This window comes from Talpa occidentalis, unplaced genomic scaffold, assembly GCF_014898055.3.
Source record: "Talpa occidentalis isolate TD23 unplaced genomic scaffold, MPIMG_talOcc4v2.1 talOcc4.11, whole genome shotgun sequence".
Classification (NCBI taxonomy): Eukaryota; Metazoa; Chordata; class Mammalia; order Eulipotyphla; family Talpidae; genus Talpa; species Talpa occidentalis.
Window position 1 is genome coordinate 52104171 of NW_023601104.1, and position 18083 is coordinate 52122253.

The 18083-nt window shown below is 39.0% G+C and overlaps 1 protein-coding gene across 4 annotated transcripts in view; it reads right to left on the minus strand.

Moving 5' to 3' along the window:
• SLC25A21 (solute carrier family 25 member 21) overlaps nt 1-18083 on the minus strand; it is a 439643-nt gene that overhangs the window by 42496 nt on the left and 379064 nt on the right. For all 4 annotated transcript variants that reach the window (XM_037501835.2, XM_054689960.1, XM_054689951.1 and 1 more), the window contains one exon: nt 7755-7821. In XM_037501835.2, coding sequence (XP_037357732.2) covers nt 7755-7821 — 67 coding nt within the window. The remainder of the gene's footprint in view (nt 1-7754; nt 7822-18083) is intronic.

The following is an 18083-nucleotide window of genomic DNA, read 5'->3' on the forward strand; positions in this document are numbered from 1 at the left end:
AGCTTCAACTGTGCATTTATATGGTTGCAATAAATGCAACCATAGCATTTCTGAATACTTGATGATGAAGATGCTGTGATAAACTAGGGAAGGACCCAAGGAGGAGAACACCTACATCCCCAGCCTTAAAACCAGATTGATGTCAACTTGAATGAAGAAAGAAACTGCTTACTCCTTCTTAAAAATCTGAAGATGACGGTTTTGTTTATTTCTTTAGTAGATGATGCTTAATACAATTTTTCTTTGCAAATAGGTTTCTACGAAGGCAACCTAGTCATTTGTTTCAAATATTGTAACTCAAATACATTTTCTTCTTCTCTTCTTTCTGCATTCTACATTGTTTGAACATGATTTTTTTTTAAAGATTAATTTATTTATTTATACAATCACTGGGTACAGTCAGAAGCGTGGGAGGGTGAGAGAATTCACCAGAGCCAGAGCGGGGAGCAGAGCAGGCAGAAGGACCAAAGTACACTGCTGAGGGGAGCAGCGGGTGGCAAGAGAGGTCTGCGCGCCATGTGGGACCTTTGCCCAGCAACCGGGGATCGAACAGGCACTGCAGAGGCTGTGGGCAGCTTCACAGTCCAGCGCTCAACCACTGTGCCACCGGGGAGGCCCGGAATATGATGTTTTTATTCCTGGGTACTGTGGTAGGCAGCTGCCAACATCACTGAGGAAACACTCTCTTTCATAGGTCCTGCTAGAATCTTATTTCAAGACTCCCAAGTGGCATGAGTATTTGATGGTCCCAACTACATTTTACTTCATTACTTTATAACTCAAGAAAATGGGACAAGAATAAATTATGCATCTGGAGACAAGATAATACTTTTATTAGAAAGAGGCAGTTTTGTGTAGATGTGGCTCAAACGAGTCTTTGGGCAACTCAAGAGTCATTACATCACCGGATTAATTTTGATTTGCTCACAGACCCAGAATAACTTTTGCACCACAGTTCTTTAGATCTAATATGGATGCAGATTTTTCTAGAGCAGGAACTCATCCAACAAATTTTTATTGGTTGCCTCTTCTGTTCTAAGCACTGGGGCTGCAGGAATAAACAAAGTGAAACTCCTGCCTTCTTGGTCTAATGTACTAGTGGATGATAATAACTCCCACTGTTTTGATGAGATATGTACTAGAAGCCATTGCCATGGTTAAAAAAAGGGATATGGTCCTAAGCCGTATAAATCATTTATTTTTTTCTTTCTTTTTATGTTCATCACCATCATTATTCTTTGACAGTCATCTTCCTGGGATTTCAAGGGGAGCTGTCCTGGATCTAAATCCTTGCTATGCTACTTAGCGGTGAAGTGCGGACAGGTCACCTAAACTTTTTAATACTCAATACCACACAACTTACCTTTAGAGTAGTTCTTGGTACAAGAATTTAAGGAAGATTTACTGAGATGCCTGACACATAGGAGCCTTTCAGAAAACCCTAGTTTCGATTTACATTCCCTTTCTATGCTATGCGTTACCAAAGGAACCAGAGATGCTTCAATTGCAGGTATCACTCATGGCAGCCTGCTGTGGTCCAGGAAACATGCCAAGGCCTTCACATGTGCTGCTGCAGCTAATCCACACAGCATCACCAGGTGACAGGATACATAGTGCCACCACAATGCCCATTTTATAGATCAGTGTCCTGTAGTGAGTGGAAGGACTAAGATTTCCCCCTAAGTCCTCCATAGACTATGTATGCTTTCAACTCATTGCTGAATCACAATTGTTAGTGGTTGGGGAAGAGATTCTCTGCCTTAGCAATTTCATGCTGTGGAGGTATTCTTGCTTTCTGAGACCCTGGAAGCCCAGGGCTCCTCAAGGCATAAGACTTCAAACTCTCTCTTTTTTTTAAAGATTTATTTATATAAGCACTGGGTACAGTCAGAGAATTCACCAGAGCCAGAGTGGGGAACAGAACAGGCAGACTGACAAAGTACACTGCTGAGGGGAGCAGCGAGCGGCAGGAGAGGTCTGTGCACCATGTGGGACCCTTGCCAGTGGCCAGGGATTGAACTGGTGCTGCAGAGGCTGTGGGCAGCTTCTCAGCCAAGACTTCAAACTTTCTTTTACTACAGTCTACATAAAAAATATTTACCCAGTGCATGAGCATGAATGGTTGCAGTGCACATTTGTATTTATAACTGAAACCAAACATTGTTATAAAACAAAATTTACCTCCTTACTATGTGTAATGTGCTCTGCTTCTATTTTTTTAATTTTATATATTTTTTGCATCATTTTTCATTTTTGCACAATGTATGCATTTTCATCTTGTTATAGTCCCCATACAATTCCCACCCGCCCCCTTGTTTTGATCTTACTCCCTCCCCCGCCCTCCCTCCCCACTCCGTAGTATGTCTCTGGTTTATAGTTGCTTGTGGATTTTGATTTTTACTTTATTATAATTAGTCTTTTTCCTGGTCCCTTATTTAGGTTTTCTAAATTCCTGCTATGAGTAAGACTATCTGGTATTTTTCTTTTTCTTTCTGGCTTATTTTACTGAGCATGATCCCTTCAGCTCCATCCATGTTGCTGCAAATTGCATGAGTTTATATTTTTTGATTGCTGAGTAATATTCCATTGTGTATATGTACCACATCTTCTTGATCCAGACTGCTTCTATTTCATTACCAAAATCTCTGGTCACCACTTGTTATATTTAGTGGCTCACTAAAATGATTTCATGACTCATGGGTCATGACCAACATTTTGGAAATACTGCTCTAAGGGGTGCTCATTGGGTCTAGGAGATGATGAACCTCCAAAAGCCCTTGCTGTTACCTCATAAGCTTCCAGTGTATGGATGCCTGTCTGCCTGTCTGCCTGCCTTCCTGCCTTCTTTCTTCCTTTCTTTTTCTCTTCATCCTTCCCTCCTACCCTCCTTCCCCAACATTACAGGGATTAAGAACCAAACAGAGATCTCAATGGAGAAGTCTGGGGACAAGGACTTTGCAGGTCACTAAGCAATTCTGACAGGGAATCTCAATTCTACACCTTGGGAGTTACTATAGGTTTGCCATCTTATTTTTAACATTTCCTTTTTATAAACTTATTTATTTTCCTACATCATTGCTCATTTTGCACAATATTTGCTTTCTCCCCTCAGTTCCCCTACACTCAGGTGTAGCCCCCAAAGTTCTCCCATCACCATAGCACCTGTGATTCATCACCATAGTCCCCTGTGCTCTTCCCTCCCCTGTTTTGACCCATCTACCTCCTCCTCCCCTGATGCATACTTCAGTTCTATGGTCAGTTTGCAAGTTTTGTCTTTTTCCCTACCCTTTGTTCAGTTTCCCTATATTCCGCCTATAAGTGAAATCAACTGATATGTCTCTTTCTTTCTGACTTATTTCACTTAGCATAAACTGTAGGGTTTTTATCCTTTAATTTCCCACACTTTTACATCTATAATATCTATAAAACTGTTAAAAAAATAAATTAATATGAGGGTCTCCCTGGTGGTGCAGCAGGTTGAGCACGGTGCTGTGAAGATGTCCGTAGCTTTGGCAGCGCAGGTTTGGCCCCGGCCGGCTAGGGAGATTCCCACATGGCACGGCAGACCTCTCCTGCCTCTCCTGCTGCTCCCCTCAGCAGTGTTTTTGGTCTGTCTGCCTGTTCTGCTCCCCACTCTGTGTCTGGTGAATCCTCTCACCCTCCTGCACCTCTGGCCTATACCCCAGCTCTTGTATAAATAAATAAATCTTTTTTTTAAAAAAAGACTTAAAAAAAACCCAAATTAATAAGAGCTAATTGGTGTTTATCAACAGTCTTATCAGTAGCTTTTGGTGAAGGACTAGAATAAAGTGACTTAGTTTCCTGGGAATAGCAAAGCCCTGCAGGTCATAGTGATTAACTGCTAATGTAGTAAATTCAAAAGTAATGAATAATACATTAACCCATATTCTAAATAATCAAACAGTGCCTGAAACTGAAAACAAACAGTTTTCATTTCACCTTGCAATCAAAACCTAATTTACTGAATATAAAATAAAACAATATTTTAAGAAAGGAAACACTAAAATTATCATTACAATTAGAAATCAGTATTTACTAAAAATCTTCACTCATTCATCAACTATTAAACTGGATGCCTTCCATGTTCAAAGCTTAGAAGACATTATACTAGAAATATATTCTTAGAATTAGTAGATTGACTATTGTTTTAATTCCTCTTTGTATTGAGTATTGCTTTAATTCCTCTTTGTATAATACTACTCCTTAATGGTCTTCATGGAATATTTTAGTAATTTCTCACTGACAACATTAGTTAATTTATAGATGTGATAAAAATACTCTGTCATTTACGATATGAAATTACACTCTAAAGAAGCAGTTAGGAGAGTCAACATGTAATAAAGCTACCAATGTCATAAAATGTGTGACTATGGAGTTTTGAAATCTAATCTAAACCTAGGAATCCAAATTATTTATGTTATATATAACCTATGTATTGGAATCTAGAAATGTGTGGTTTGGCTAGTTTCATTCTTGGGAGACGGGCTGAGGCTGGAGGATGGATCACATAGGCCACTGCTGAGGTTGGGGAGGGGAGGTTGGCACAGTTTGCTTGGGTGACCCAGCCCTTCAGATAGCTTCATCCATGCTCACTAAAGCATGGATGACTAAACACAATCTGGTGACTAAACTGCCCTCCAAGATACTCTTCTGGAATGCAGTTCTAGTACATGGAAACAGCTTGATTCACTTGCGTTTTGTTGTTTAGGAATTGGGATTTGAGCATTGCTCAGAAGAGGGCTAATTATTCCCATGATGGCAGCAAATCCCTCCTGACTCCTCCCCTCAATGCCCCGTGGATGTCAAAGCCTTCTAGTTTGACTGGTGGGAACAGGCACTATTCCCCGCCCTGTGTGACTGCCAAGTATCGTTCCCTCTAATCCTTTGGACAACTCCTTTCTGGGTCTTGCTAGTTTCCTTATATGCACAGAATGGTCAATCCCTAGCTCAGAGCTTCGGGTATCCCTCTCCGGTCTTAGCAGTTCTCTCTCCGGGCGGCTCTCTCTCCTCTAGCACTCTGTCCTGAGAACTCTAACTGTCTTGTTCTCTCCGGCCTTTTAGCTCCTTTTCAACCCAGGAAGTCCACCTGACTGACCCTGGGCCTGGAAATCCCATCAAGGGAGTAAAACATAAGGGGGGCGATTTACTTGTTTTCCATCCATTGCTATCCTTGTCCAATGGCTTGAAAATGGTGGTTTCTTATAATTTACTCATTTCATTTATTGTCATTCAGGAGAATAAATCTGTTCCTTGTTAACTTTATGTTGGCCAGAAATGAAGTCCTGACCTTCTAGAAATCCTAAATAGTAAATATGGGAATTTTGGGGAAAAGGACAGAAAAAGCTCCTCTAATAAATTAAATTAATAATTAAAATGCATTAAATTAATCTCATATCAACTCTACATATACTATGTAGAGATGGTGATAGGTGTGGGGATACAGTGGTGAAACAAAACCTTTCACAGTTTATAATTTGTCATGAGCTGGGTAAGCACTAGGAAGTCCTTGAGGGTCTGACCATGGAAAAGTCATGTTTCTGGACCTGTGGAGCTGAAGGCCAGAACCGGGGACCTGGAATATGGTGCCTCCTGTCTCTGAGGGACCAGCAGTCTCCTTACTTTATTTCCTTCATTTTCTTGCTTACCGCAATATTAATCGGCCTTCATTTATGAAGGGGGAAGTTTCATTTTTTTTTAACATCAAGGAATATTATTTTTTAATGATGACTCTCATTTCAAAGTATAAAAAGTATAGAAAAAACTTAGCATCATCTGTTTTTGATTATAGCTAATGATTGTAACTGAAGTAGTGTCAGTACCAAGGAAGATACATTATAAATATCTATATAAAATATTTAAATCAGTTATATGTACATTATGTATGTGTTTGTGTACCTATATAAATTCTCTGAATATATTTTCTGAAATAAGCTTTGATAATGTACAATGGAGCAGTTTATGATGTATGAAATCGTTACAATCAGATGATTGTTTTTCCTCACAAATCCTAAGATAAATAACTATAAGAAGAATGTTTTCGAAAATTGTGTTGAAAAACCAGTGCTATCCATCTGGTAAAGATACACTGAACTCCAAGTTATACTTTAAAAGCCAACGTACTTACCATATGTCTCAATAATTTTAAGGTAAAGTCTACTTGAAACAAGATGTCTGGGACACATACACCATATCCAGTTGCCCAAAAGTTCATCTGTTAACCATTGTTCTGGCAGGGAGCATTGCTTTTTTGCAAAGAGTCTAACTCAGTTTTGTAAAGCTCAACTTTTTTTTTCTTCTGTGAAAGACTGCTCAACATTGATAAACCATAATCCTCTTAAAGTTTAACTTGTCTCCAATATAAAGTATTAAGGAAAAATATTTCAGGAAAAAGTTTAATTGTAATTTACTTTATTTATACATGTAAAACACTGAACAAATGAATATGTTATTCTATGGAGACAAAGTGACTTTCCTTTTGAACAGGAACTCTGCTCTGTTTGTTTACTTGGGCAATCTTTTATCAAGTGAAGCCGTTTCATAATTCAATTCAGCCCTCTTGTGTACTTTGGTGAACTTTTTCCAGATTCTCTACTGCGATTCAGATTCTCATAATGAAATTTGTATTGAAGTAGTAACATGAAATTACAAAAACTATGGCAACAAAGAAGATGCATTTATAGAGAAAGTATGTTTTAAAGCTTTGCTTTCTGAATTCTAGACCCAAATTGAATCCTATTAAATTACTGTTTTGACATAATATGAAAGTATGGTGTCTGTGTATATATGTTGGCTATTTTATCATTTTTAACCCAGTCACTTTCTTAATTTACTGAGTAAAAGCATATAAGCTGCCCTTCTTACCTTTCAGAAATATTGGGAATACAAATTGAGTAATGCATGTCAAAAAAACTTTATGTCATTATTGGAAAGGAAGTCTTTCAGTCCAAGTTTATGTTAGCCTTATTGTGAAAAGACAAAGCCTTATATGGTTGATGTCAGCTAGGTGGGGGTGGGCAATGCCAGGCAGAGTCACTGTGTTCAGAGTTTTGTCTGAGAGAACATATGAAAGAGTGATCTGATTTAGTTCCTTCTCCCCCGGAGGTCTTGCCAGATCTGAGTTCCTATCCACATACTGAACCAGCAAGTGGCACATAACCCTCCATATTTATGTGGTTAAAGAGATGGAAATTAGGATAGTGGAAGTAATAATTTTGTGAAAACAGAAAAGATAGGGGTGAAGTTAGCATGCCAAATAAATGTGTTATATGAGACTCATAAAAAAAGTACAGTCTGTTAGTTTACTCTGTTCTTATAAAGGGAATGATTTGGGGAGAAAGGTTTTCCACATATCCTCTCTCTTCTCTTCTCCCTCTCTCTTTCTTTAATAATTATTGCTCCAAAGGAAAACATATGAATTTCCTTGAGAAAAAGTCCAATAATTTTGTGAAAACCACGTTGATGCCATGGTTTGATTATGTGAGTTTCATTCAGCACTATACTTTTTTATATAATTTTCCCATTGGAGGGGAGTGCCTTTATCTAAAATGAAAAGCTGCAAACCAATATTGGAATGATTTACCATGTCTACTTATAATAAAAATTATGCTACAATTTTTGCATTAGAATTATGAATGTCTATGTTTAATTCACATTGATCTCCCATAGTTTGTTGTGGAATGTTTTAATGATACAGCTGTTGCTATAGTCTATTTTTACTTGGTGAGAATACTTACCTTTACTGCCCTTTTTGGTGTTTCAGCCAAGATGGGTGGCAGGATTCCCTTGTAAAAGCCAAACAACCTATGGGAGAAAGAAAATATTTCACATAAGTAAAGGGGTTAGGGGAAAAGGTAATTCTGCCTTTATTGATGAATAAAGTAACAAATCTTAAAGTACTCCCAGTTATTCAATGTAATATGCCAGTGTTGAAGACCTCCTCTGTATTTATTCTAAAGAGTGAAGTATGAATTCCATGTTTATTAGCACTATGATGATCAGAAGAAGAAATGCTACTGTGACTAGAATCCCTTAGCAAGTTGCTAAACAACCTGACTTGCAATCTAAAGATGAAGTTGACCCCTTGTGCCTCACTAAGGAATGCTGACTTTATTTATTCCCCTGTGTAGTAGGTAGTATCAAGCTGTCTATTATAATATTACATTTCTTCCCTCATGATAACCAAATTAAGATAGGGTTATTGGGCCTCCCTGGTGGCACAAAGGGTTGAGCACAGCACTGTGACGCTGTTGGCGGCCTCCGCAGCACAAATTCGATCCCCAGCCAGGGAACTACCCACATGGCACAGCAGACCTCTCTTGACTTGCCTGCTGCTCCCCTCAGCAGTGTATTTCGGTCAGTCTGCCTGTTCTGTTCCCCACTGTCTCTCGTGAGTCCTCTCACCCCCTGCACCTCTGGGCTGTACCCCGGTTCTTGTATGCATAAATGGATAAATCTTTAAAAAAAAGATAGGGTTATACCTGAACCCACTAGACTGAAAGCTGTCTGAGGCTAGCCAGGTGATGAATTTCTTAATTTTAGGGAATTAACACACTGTATGGCTATGGAACTTGGGCTCCCAGTCCTGTAGTTAATTAGGTATAATTTTTTAACTTTTTAAAACTTCCTTGACTGGGGAAGGTCAGGGAGGGCTGAATACAGGAACATATGGTGCTGACAGAAGAAATGTCAAAATCCCTTGCTGATGTGCCATTTCACAGAGCCTGGGTCAGCTCTTGCTGCCAATGTTGAGGGACTCATGGTCACATATTCAGATGTTTTTCAAAACAAACAAGCAAACAAACACAAACAAACAATAAATGAATGCTTATGTTAAGATTTTTAAAAAGTAAAACTCACTAATTTCTTACTAGGTTTTAATATTAAAAATATGTCTGCCCTGGAATATATATATATATATATATATATATATATATATATATATATATATATTAAACCTAAAAATATATGAATAGTATATAGTATTCTCTTATTTTCTAAGGTAATCAGTTTTCCTGGTGAACACATAAGAGGTTACAGATAAGAGCAGGAAGTTCATGTCACTATGTCAGGAAGTTCATTTAACATAAGGCTGGAGCTTCTCTGACCCTTCGAGTTTCACTACAACTTCCTTAAATTGGGTTCTGCTTCTAGCTGTGCCTTTGTAACAAGAAAGTTAAGCGTCTATTAGGACTAAGCCACTGTGCCACCCAACTCAACATGGAAATCTCTTGCTTTTTGATTTCTTGGCTTACATAGCACTCTTCAGTGAGGGGAGCAAAGGGTTTGTCTTACAGCTTCTAAACTGTACGTAGGTAACCCCTTGAGGGGTGGGTGTGTGTTAGGGTACTTGAGAGAGAGCGCCAGATACCAGGACACAAATATTTATTAAGCATATGGATTTCATGATGATAAAAAAAAGAATCAAATGATCCTCTGATATGGGTTTCTTTGCCAACTATTTTTTACTTAATGGATATTGCTAGCATTACTAATAGGAAGGAAAGCAGACATGTGATTTGAAGAATGAGATTCATGAATTCCCCACTGCCATACCTCCTTCCATTCCAATATCAACTTTTGATGTCTGAAATTCTCATATCAGCACTTTTTTCCTTTAGAAACTTTTGAAACTTAAATATCACAACTTTGTATAATCTAAATTTTGTTGTAAACGATTTTGAAATATAATTGTCACCCCGAGGGTGACTAAGCATAGATTAGGTCTTCCCAAAAGATTAATGTGATTTTCCTGAATATAAGTTTTATATAATGAAAGATGTTATTAGTTCTGCTCTATCTGTGCTGATCTTTCCACATCTGGAAGATTATGCTTGGTTGTTAGGGGAGGGAGAGATTAAGAAGACCATTTAAGTAAGCAAAGGTTTTAGAACAGACTGTTAAGTTAGATAGATATTTGAAATGCCATACAACAGAAAATAGTTAAAGGAAGAACAACTGCTCGGTCTGGAGAAGAAAGATCAGAAGGGAGAGATATGTTGAACACACGGAGCTCTTGAAAGGCAGACATTTAGGAAAGAGATCAGACTTTTCTGTTTCCACATGGTAGATCTAGGAACAACAAAGAGCTGCAATGAGGAAAGAACTATTTTGGGCCCAATAGGGGCTTAATACAAACAAATACTTTTACTAGTAGGAACTATCTGGAGCTAGAATGGGCTTTCCTAGAAAGTGGTAAGTTTCCCTGTGTGGTATGTGATCAGCAATTTGGAAGACCACTTGCCATGTGACTCATGGAGAGGTGGGATGTGCCCAGCAATGGATGGATTTGAGGGCTCTTGAGATTGGTCTGCTCCAACCCTCAGGATTTGTTATTCTAAGAGAAAAAAAACAAAACAAAACAAAACAAGGGGACATGGGAAAGCACTTTTCTGAATAGACTAACTGTCTCACTTCAAACTCTTGCCTAAAGTAGCACACTGCTTTTCTGGATGAGGACAGAAGTCTTATAAATAACACAGAAGGTCTTTATTTCAAACATGATGGGAGAAAATATTAAAAAGAGGTGTAAGGCAGGAGGGGAGAGAGGCAGCTGGGGGACCATAAGGGTTTAATCTGAAAAGAGCTGGGAGGTCCAGGGACCTCTGCTTCATGTTGGCAATGCTTCCTTGAAGTGCCCTCCTTCCTTTCTTTCTGATGGTTCCTTTCATTTAATAGGATGACTATCCTACCCCCACCCCATCGCCTCTAGCCATTCTACCATCTTGAAATTTCTAACAGTGAATGAACAGTTTTAAAGGGAAACTCTCAAAGACCAAATGCAGCCTTTGCTGGCCAATGGGAAACGAGGACTATCAACTTGTCAGCATTGCGTTCATGGTGTCTTCCCGCAGTAGTGGATATCTATGGCATGGTTAGGCTGCCACCTCTTCTGCTGAGAATGGCTCATTTTTTTAAAGCCACTGGAACCGCCATATTATTATAGTGTGATATTGCCTGTAGGTAGCAATTGATTGGACATCTCACCAAGTAATATTCTGTCACCATCCCAGTTCATCTGATCCAAATGAGACAGCAGATTTTTTTTTTAACCCAGATTTTGGAGTTGGAACTAGAAAGGTCAATCTTTTTCTTTGTGATTGAAATTCTAAGATCTGCAGCTAGGATATCAATGGCATCATGTGTTCTGCCCTTGGAGAAAGTCAACCTGCAGAGATAAAAATGAAGGAAGCCACCCTTCAGGGACACAAGAAGCAAGATGGCAAAGAGAAGTTCTGGTATTTTAAGTATGAGTAGGCTGCCAGGATTTCTTTAAACTTTGTTGTATCTTGACTTTTCTTGAGTAGTGGCATCACCCTTTGCTTCTGATTCTTTGAGATATCCAGTCACATAATTTCCCTTTTTTTACTTAGATCTTTTGGAGTTGGGCTTATTACTTATAACCCAAAGTCCTGGATCCAGAAAGTAAGCATTATGGCCCTACAGTAAAATGAGTGCTACAGGACCCCCATACCATACCATTTCCCATGAAGAGTCTCTTGGCAGGGAAAAATGGGCCCTTGGGCCAATCAGAAGAGTCACACCCAAAATGCAGGCACGAGAAAGTGGACAAGCACTCAAGGAGATGAGCTTTCCTAATATAAAATGCGATATATAGATATTAGACACAAAAGAAGTAATTGTAATGTTTTATAAAGGAGTTACATTTTTTCCCACCCAAGAACTGATGTTGATACCCACATGCACTCTTCATTCTGCCAATTTTTTTCTGCCCTCCTAGTTCCAGCTTGAAATACAGATCACGTTGTTTACCAAGACGATAACTAGGGACTTCTAGAGATTTGTGACACATATCAACACGCTCGTTGTGCCTCCTTCTCAGGAAGCAAACTGGCACATTCAGTCTATCCTCTGGGTGAACAGAAAGTGCGGTCCTAACGTTGATGTAGCATTAATAGCAGTTTCCCCTGAAAATGGGTCAAAGTTTTGACCCTCATCAACCAACTGGAGAAACCTCTGGAAGAGGCACAAGCGCCTATGCCAGGCCTCCCATAAATCTATGTAGTGTGAATTGCATGGCAGTCCTCGTATTTTGTTTCTCAAAGTTGTTAGTTCCAAAAGTGGTGAGTTTGTTTTTTAACTGTACCATGTAGGAAAATGTTAACCTGGAATCCTGTGGACTTTTGTTAATATTGTTATAAATGGAAATCGCCAAAATGTGTCCAATACTTGCTATGTACTAGGTACTCTGTCAAGATAAATATACACAGGCACATGAACATTTTTCAATCTCCTTCAACTCTCACAGCAGTCCTTTGAAGGAGGTATGTTTATTACCTTCATTTTGCAGATGACACCTACTACCTCACTGCCAAACAGAGTTCTGTATCTCAAATAAAATTCCATTGTTCTCACAATACATGGCCTTGACTACAGGCTTATACTGTACTGAGGTCTTTTCTTAGAATTAAACTGTTTTTAGAAATACTTTGGAAAGATAAATTATTTCTGTTGCAAAAATATCTTATCACTTCTTATTTAAGTAGGAAGCAGAAGAGACAGTTAAAAATTTGGTTTCTAACCCCATTTTCATTCAATCCCATTTTAAAGTAACATGATAGATCTGGATTGAGATGAACAAGATAATTTTTTGGGTGAAAGCTTTTGGGTCATTGATTATTTTCTAGTTGGGTGAGAAGGAGGAAAATATGCAGGCCCTAGGATAAATTACTTTTTCCCCTAGGTAAACTGTTGCCCATAAGAAGCACACCAGGTTAATTCTGTCAGTGTGGGAGAAAAACAAAGCATAGTTAGTAACATGATAAAACAGTGAAATATTTTAATACTAAAATGAAAACTGTTAATATCTAAAAAGATAGTGGTGATCATCTGTTGACTCAATAGATACCCCTTCTCATTCCTCTTTGTTCTTGGGGTGCAGATATTTCCCATGCCCTGTTTTCAGGAAAAAAGCCCTCCTCCAGTCCAGAGAGTAAAACAATCATTCAAGCCAGTCATGGAGGTCCCATTCCCATGCTAGTGAGTCAATTAGGCATGGGCATCTGACCCAAACCTCGCCCAGGGACCAGCAAGGAATGATGTAATGCTGGAGGTGGTGGATTTCTAGCCTAGGGAAAAGAGGCACATAAGAAGAAAAGTCCCCCCTTTTTTTTTTTTACTAAATGTTGTCCTAGCTGCATAAGATGCCAGTGTGGCAGCCAAGTGAGCCATCGCTGCCCGCTAGCTGAGGGCGGCCAGCAGGAAGAGCAAAGGACACAGGCCTCAATGACACTGTGGAGTTGCTGAGTAATTAACCAACTCTGGCATCCTACCCCCGGATTTTTGGTTATGTGAAATTAAAAATGACCCTGTATTATTCAAAATGCTTTCAATTATGTCTTCTGTTAACGTACAGATAAAAGCATTCTGATTTAAATAACTTTTAACACTTCTGTTTCTGAAAAAGCCTTAAATCATAATTCTTCTAAAAGCTACTTCTGGAGAAGAAGGGGAAATGAGATGGTAAAAGGAAATGTACGGGGTTTCACCTACTATGTGATATGTCATCTTTTAGGAAAAAACATGAAAAATATTAAGATTTGAAAAAAAGTCATAATTTTTCAATCACAATAATATTGAAAATAGTTGTTAAAAGTTAAGCAAAGTGTTTCAAAGTGTTTCAAAGGAGACTCTGAGAACCACCTTTAAACATGTTCCTTGGTAGTTTCTTTCAGGAGCTATCTCACTTGAAAACCCCACCCCCTTAGTATGATTATCTGCACCCCAAACTGCAGCTGGAACATGAAGAAGCTCATAAATAAATATGAGGACACCGCACCAGCTCTCCAAAGCCATTAGATGAGAACGGTCCATACACTAATGAGTTATTGTTCACAAACATAAGTAGATACAGAGCACTGCAATATTGGGTCACATTTGTTTCTAATTGTATAATCAAAACAGGCCTTGTATTACTTATGTACATCTATAAAACGAAGATCAAAACTACACTGCACGTGTTCTTCTCGAAGACACAGCTCACACATAGCTTATTTGAAATACAGATGTGTGCCAAACCCTACAAAATAATTTTACCCCTCATTTCTCCCCTCCCACATTTTTAAAGTGTGAAGCTATTTAGCATATTAGGTGACTCCAAGGTCACAGACCAGCCCATGAAAAGATACTGATTGTATGAAGCAAGGAAATGTGGAATTTCCTGTGTGTTTCAGATTGTGTCCTGCCTCGGTGGTTCATTTGCAGCAAGTCAAACCCTGGAAGAAGTCTTCCTGCTGTCTTCATTACTAGGGTCCAATTTTAAGTTACCCTGTTTAAGGTCCAAACTTTAGTCATCCAAAGAGACTAGACGAATCCTTAATCAAACATCTTTTACCTGATACAAGCTTTAGCCTACTTGGCATTTGGATGGCTTAAAAAAAGTTACTTGGCTTAAAAAAAGTTATTTGTCTTAAGTCAGTTACTGAAATCTGAAGATAGGTAATTAATGGGTAGACAGATGAGAGCTTGACCAAGGCCAAAAAAAAAAAAAAAAAAAGTAGAAAAATCATGTCTCATCTGCTCCTCCCTTTTTCTCTGTGAGCCACCCCCATGTTATTATTATTTTTTTGTCATTTTTATTATTTAGTTTACAAACGTGTTTGCTTGGAAATTGCCTGTGCCATGGCGCTGGTCTGCTCCTATGGGCAGGCTAGGAAATTTCCGAAGTTGCAAAGGTAATAAGCAGGTCTGTGGTGTTAGCAGCAAGAACATGAAATCTTTTCTTTTTTGCACCCCCTAAGGAGAAAACAAAATGTAGCTGCTTCACCACTGACCTTTAGAGGGAATCAAACTCTGTTGTCTATCAGAAAGGTTATCGTAAAATTCACCTGGTAACTGAGAAAATCAAGACAAGGAAACTGAGACCAAAATATCTTCCCCAAGAAGAGAGGAAAAGGTCACCGTATAAATCTGCTGGCTTGGGAAACGGAGGCCTTCCCTGTTTTTCGGAGATGAGGTGCTTAGGAGCCCAGACTGCTGAGATTAACACCACAGGTCCAGCAACCATCCCACAGAACACCAGGACCCAGACATACATTGTCTGAGCTGAAAAGGCCAATTATAGAAATGACTTCCAAGTTGAGCTGCCATTTCAAAGCCACCTGCAGCGCACGCACATGCTGTACGAGAAGGATGCTTTCACCTGCATCCCACTTCTTCGCCAAAAACCTGGCATTCAGCAAGCATTCAGTGCAGTAATAATACTCGCCGGTGAAGCATGAAATAGGAGCGACAGGGAAAGTGACACCAGATCCCCAGTTGGGGAAATTGGAAAGCATTAACACATCTGTGTACCTAAGAGAGCACAATTACTACATTTTATTTTGTTTCAACAGTCAGGACCTAAATGAACATCACCATTCAGTTCTGTTCTGGGCAACAATCCAAGCTCATCTTTGGTACAGTTGATTCTGAAGGCTCACAGTCAATCATATCTTCACAATTTGTTCTTTCAGGCTTCAGGCATCCTCCTGATTTCCATTTCTTGTTTGGAAGCCTTGAGTCATCTGTTCTGGCAACATGACCAACCCAAATCAGTCATTTTCTCCAAATTATATTGAAATAGGGATCTTGCTAGTTTGTTGTTTTCTTCCTTCTTTCTTTCACATAATTTTCCCTTTAAGGATCTCCTAATACAAAGCTGATTGAAGGCATACAATATCCCCTTTCTTCTGCTGTTGTCAAATCCAAGTTTCTTACCCACATGCTGGAGCGCTGTAATTAAAACAATGAGGGCTCACTCAGCCCTGGGTTAGGAGTGCTTGGCTTCCATTGCTGCAGCTTGATGGGCGGGGGAACCCAGGGCAGAATTCTGGCCCTGACACTCCACCTTTAGGGCATTATTCTGACAACATTTACACTCCACAAATCTCAGCGGGTCGCAGAATCCAAATGTAAGAGTGAGGTTTCATGGCTCCATAATTTGAATTATGTAGAATCTGAAGTTCACAAAATTGTATGCATCCTGGGGCCATCTTGGTTTTTTTGTTTGTTTGTTTTGTTTGTCAGTCATTTCCGAGGCCACTTTCATTTAGAGAAAAGAGAGAGAGGAGAAACTAGGTATTCTTCCAAGGAAAACAAACAAACAAACAAACAAAAAACAGCTCAAAACAGTGCCACAGATTCTTTTTTCGAAAGCAGCATGTGATCTTTAGACAGTGCAACATACTGAAAGTTTTAGCTAATATTCTAGCATAAAACTAACGAAAGTTTTCCGTGCTTCAACTCCTATCAGGTCTTCAGGCACAAAAATATAGTTATTTTTCATTACAGAGAATTAATTGAATTAAGTTTCTGCATATGGTCCTTGGATGCATTTGTTACCCCAAACCATACCACTTTCATTATATGCTCTATGGAGGAATTCTTTAAAGTTTTCCCGAACCCACATTTTTAACTGAACTTTCAGCATGATTTTACCACGACAAACTTTGTTGATATGTCTAAAATAAACTACAACTCTGATTTTCTAAGATACAAGAAAATTAGTTTAGCTGTCAGTATCATTTAGGAGGTAGATACATGGCTCCCTTCCCTGGAAAGTTGGCAGGGCACTCCATGCACTAAACATGTTGCACGGCTCAGCCCAAGGAAGGCATTAGCATGATATGAGAACCAGAACCCTCATGGAAAATGTTAAGGAGAGAAAACACAAAAGAGATACTTGAGAAGGAACTAAAATGGTAAATAATGTGGGTAAAATGGGGTGTTAATACTCCATTGATCTGTAAGTGAGGAGACTTAGGTAGAGCTGATAAGTGTATTCATTTTCAGTGACAGCAGATTACCTTGCTTCTAATGATAAACACATTTCCACCAGGAAAGAAGAACTTCGCCACAGTCTTTCACTCTGAACAGCAACTAGGACACAAAGGACTACAGCAAAACAAAACAAAACAAAAAAACCCAAACAGCTTTATTATTTCTTGGAATGGGACTAAAATCAGGAAAAAGGATCTGATCATGGAGTCAAAATGTCCTTTCCCCACCCACTCCCAGCCAGCTCTTTACTGAACAATCCCACCAAGGAAATTTCTTGCTCCATCCTAGTCCTCACCACCTTCTCACCAGTCTCCTTTTTCTTTCCTCTTCTGTTTTCTAATTTCTGTTCTTATTTATGAAGTTGCTAAAATTCATCTATTTGCTCATTCATTCTTTCAACGAACTTTGTTCCAAACACTAGGCTAACCACCTTTTACTGGGGTCAAATGTGGATAGGGCAGTCCCATTTTCCCCAAATCATCTATGACCTTAAATTTCTTGAAGCAGTCGTCTCTGAGATGGTAGACCAAATCTTGATAGTGCATATGCCTGTGTTAATTGACCCAGATATTGCCTTTCCTATTCCATCATGTGCTTTACACATCATAACATTGGCGAACATTATATTGAATATACTTATATTCAGAAAAGAAATGTAGGTACTTACGCATATACCTCTGTATGTGTATACACACATATGTATATAGATCCACACACACAGACTTGCCTTGTTATCCACATTGTCTCATATTTTTTGTATACTTTTAACTGAATAGAGTATTTGTTTTTCACATGATTACCACGTTTAATCCAGGTTATAAATTGCTTAACAATGGTAACTCCTGTTCTTTATCACCACCCTCCAGCATTTAGCATTATTTCATTGCTACCTGTCAGTAAAGCCAAAGCAACGTAATGGTCAGGGGGCGGGCCCTGGGGCCACACTGCTTCAGCTTGTATTTCAGCTGAGCCATGTGTTAGCTATTTACCCAGCGTGAAAAACCATTGGCGCAAAAGGTGAGCAGATTGATTCCCAAGCACCATTGCCAGAATAGAGGTTTTTTTAAAATGCCAGCCCACTCTACAAATGCTTATGAAAATCAGTTAGTACATTGTTGTAAGCAGCCAGGTTTAATAGCTTGACCTAGCTTCAGGGCTATATATGGCCACAGCTGGGGCAGAAAGTAGCAAAATTCAGAGATGTCCTTCATAAATGGAACTTTACCTAAGTGTGTGACCCAGTGGCTTAGGAATTCACACTCTGGAATTCTGCTACAACTAATTCA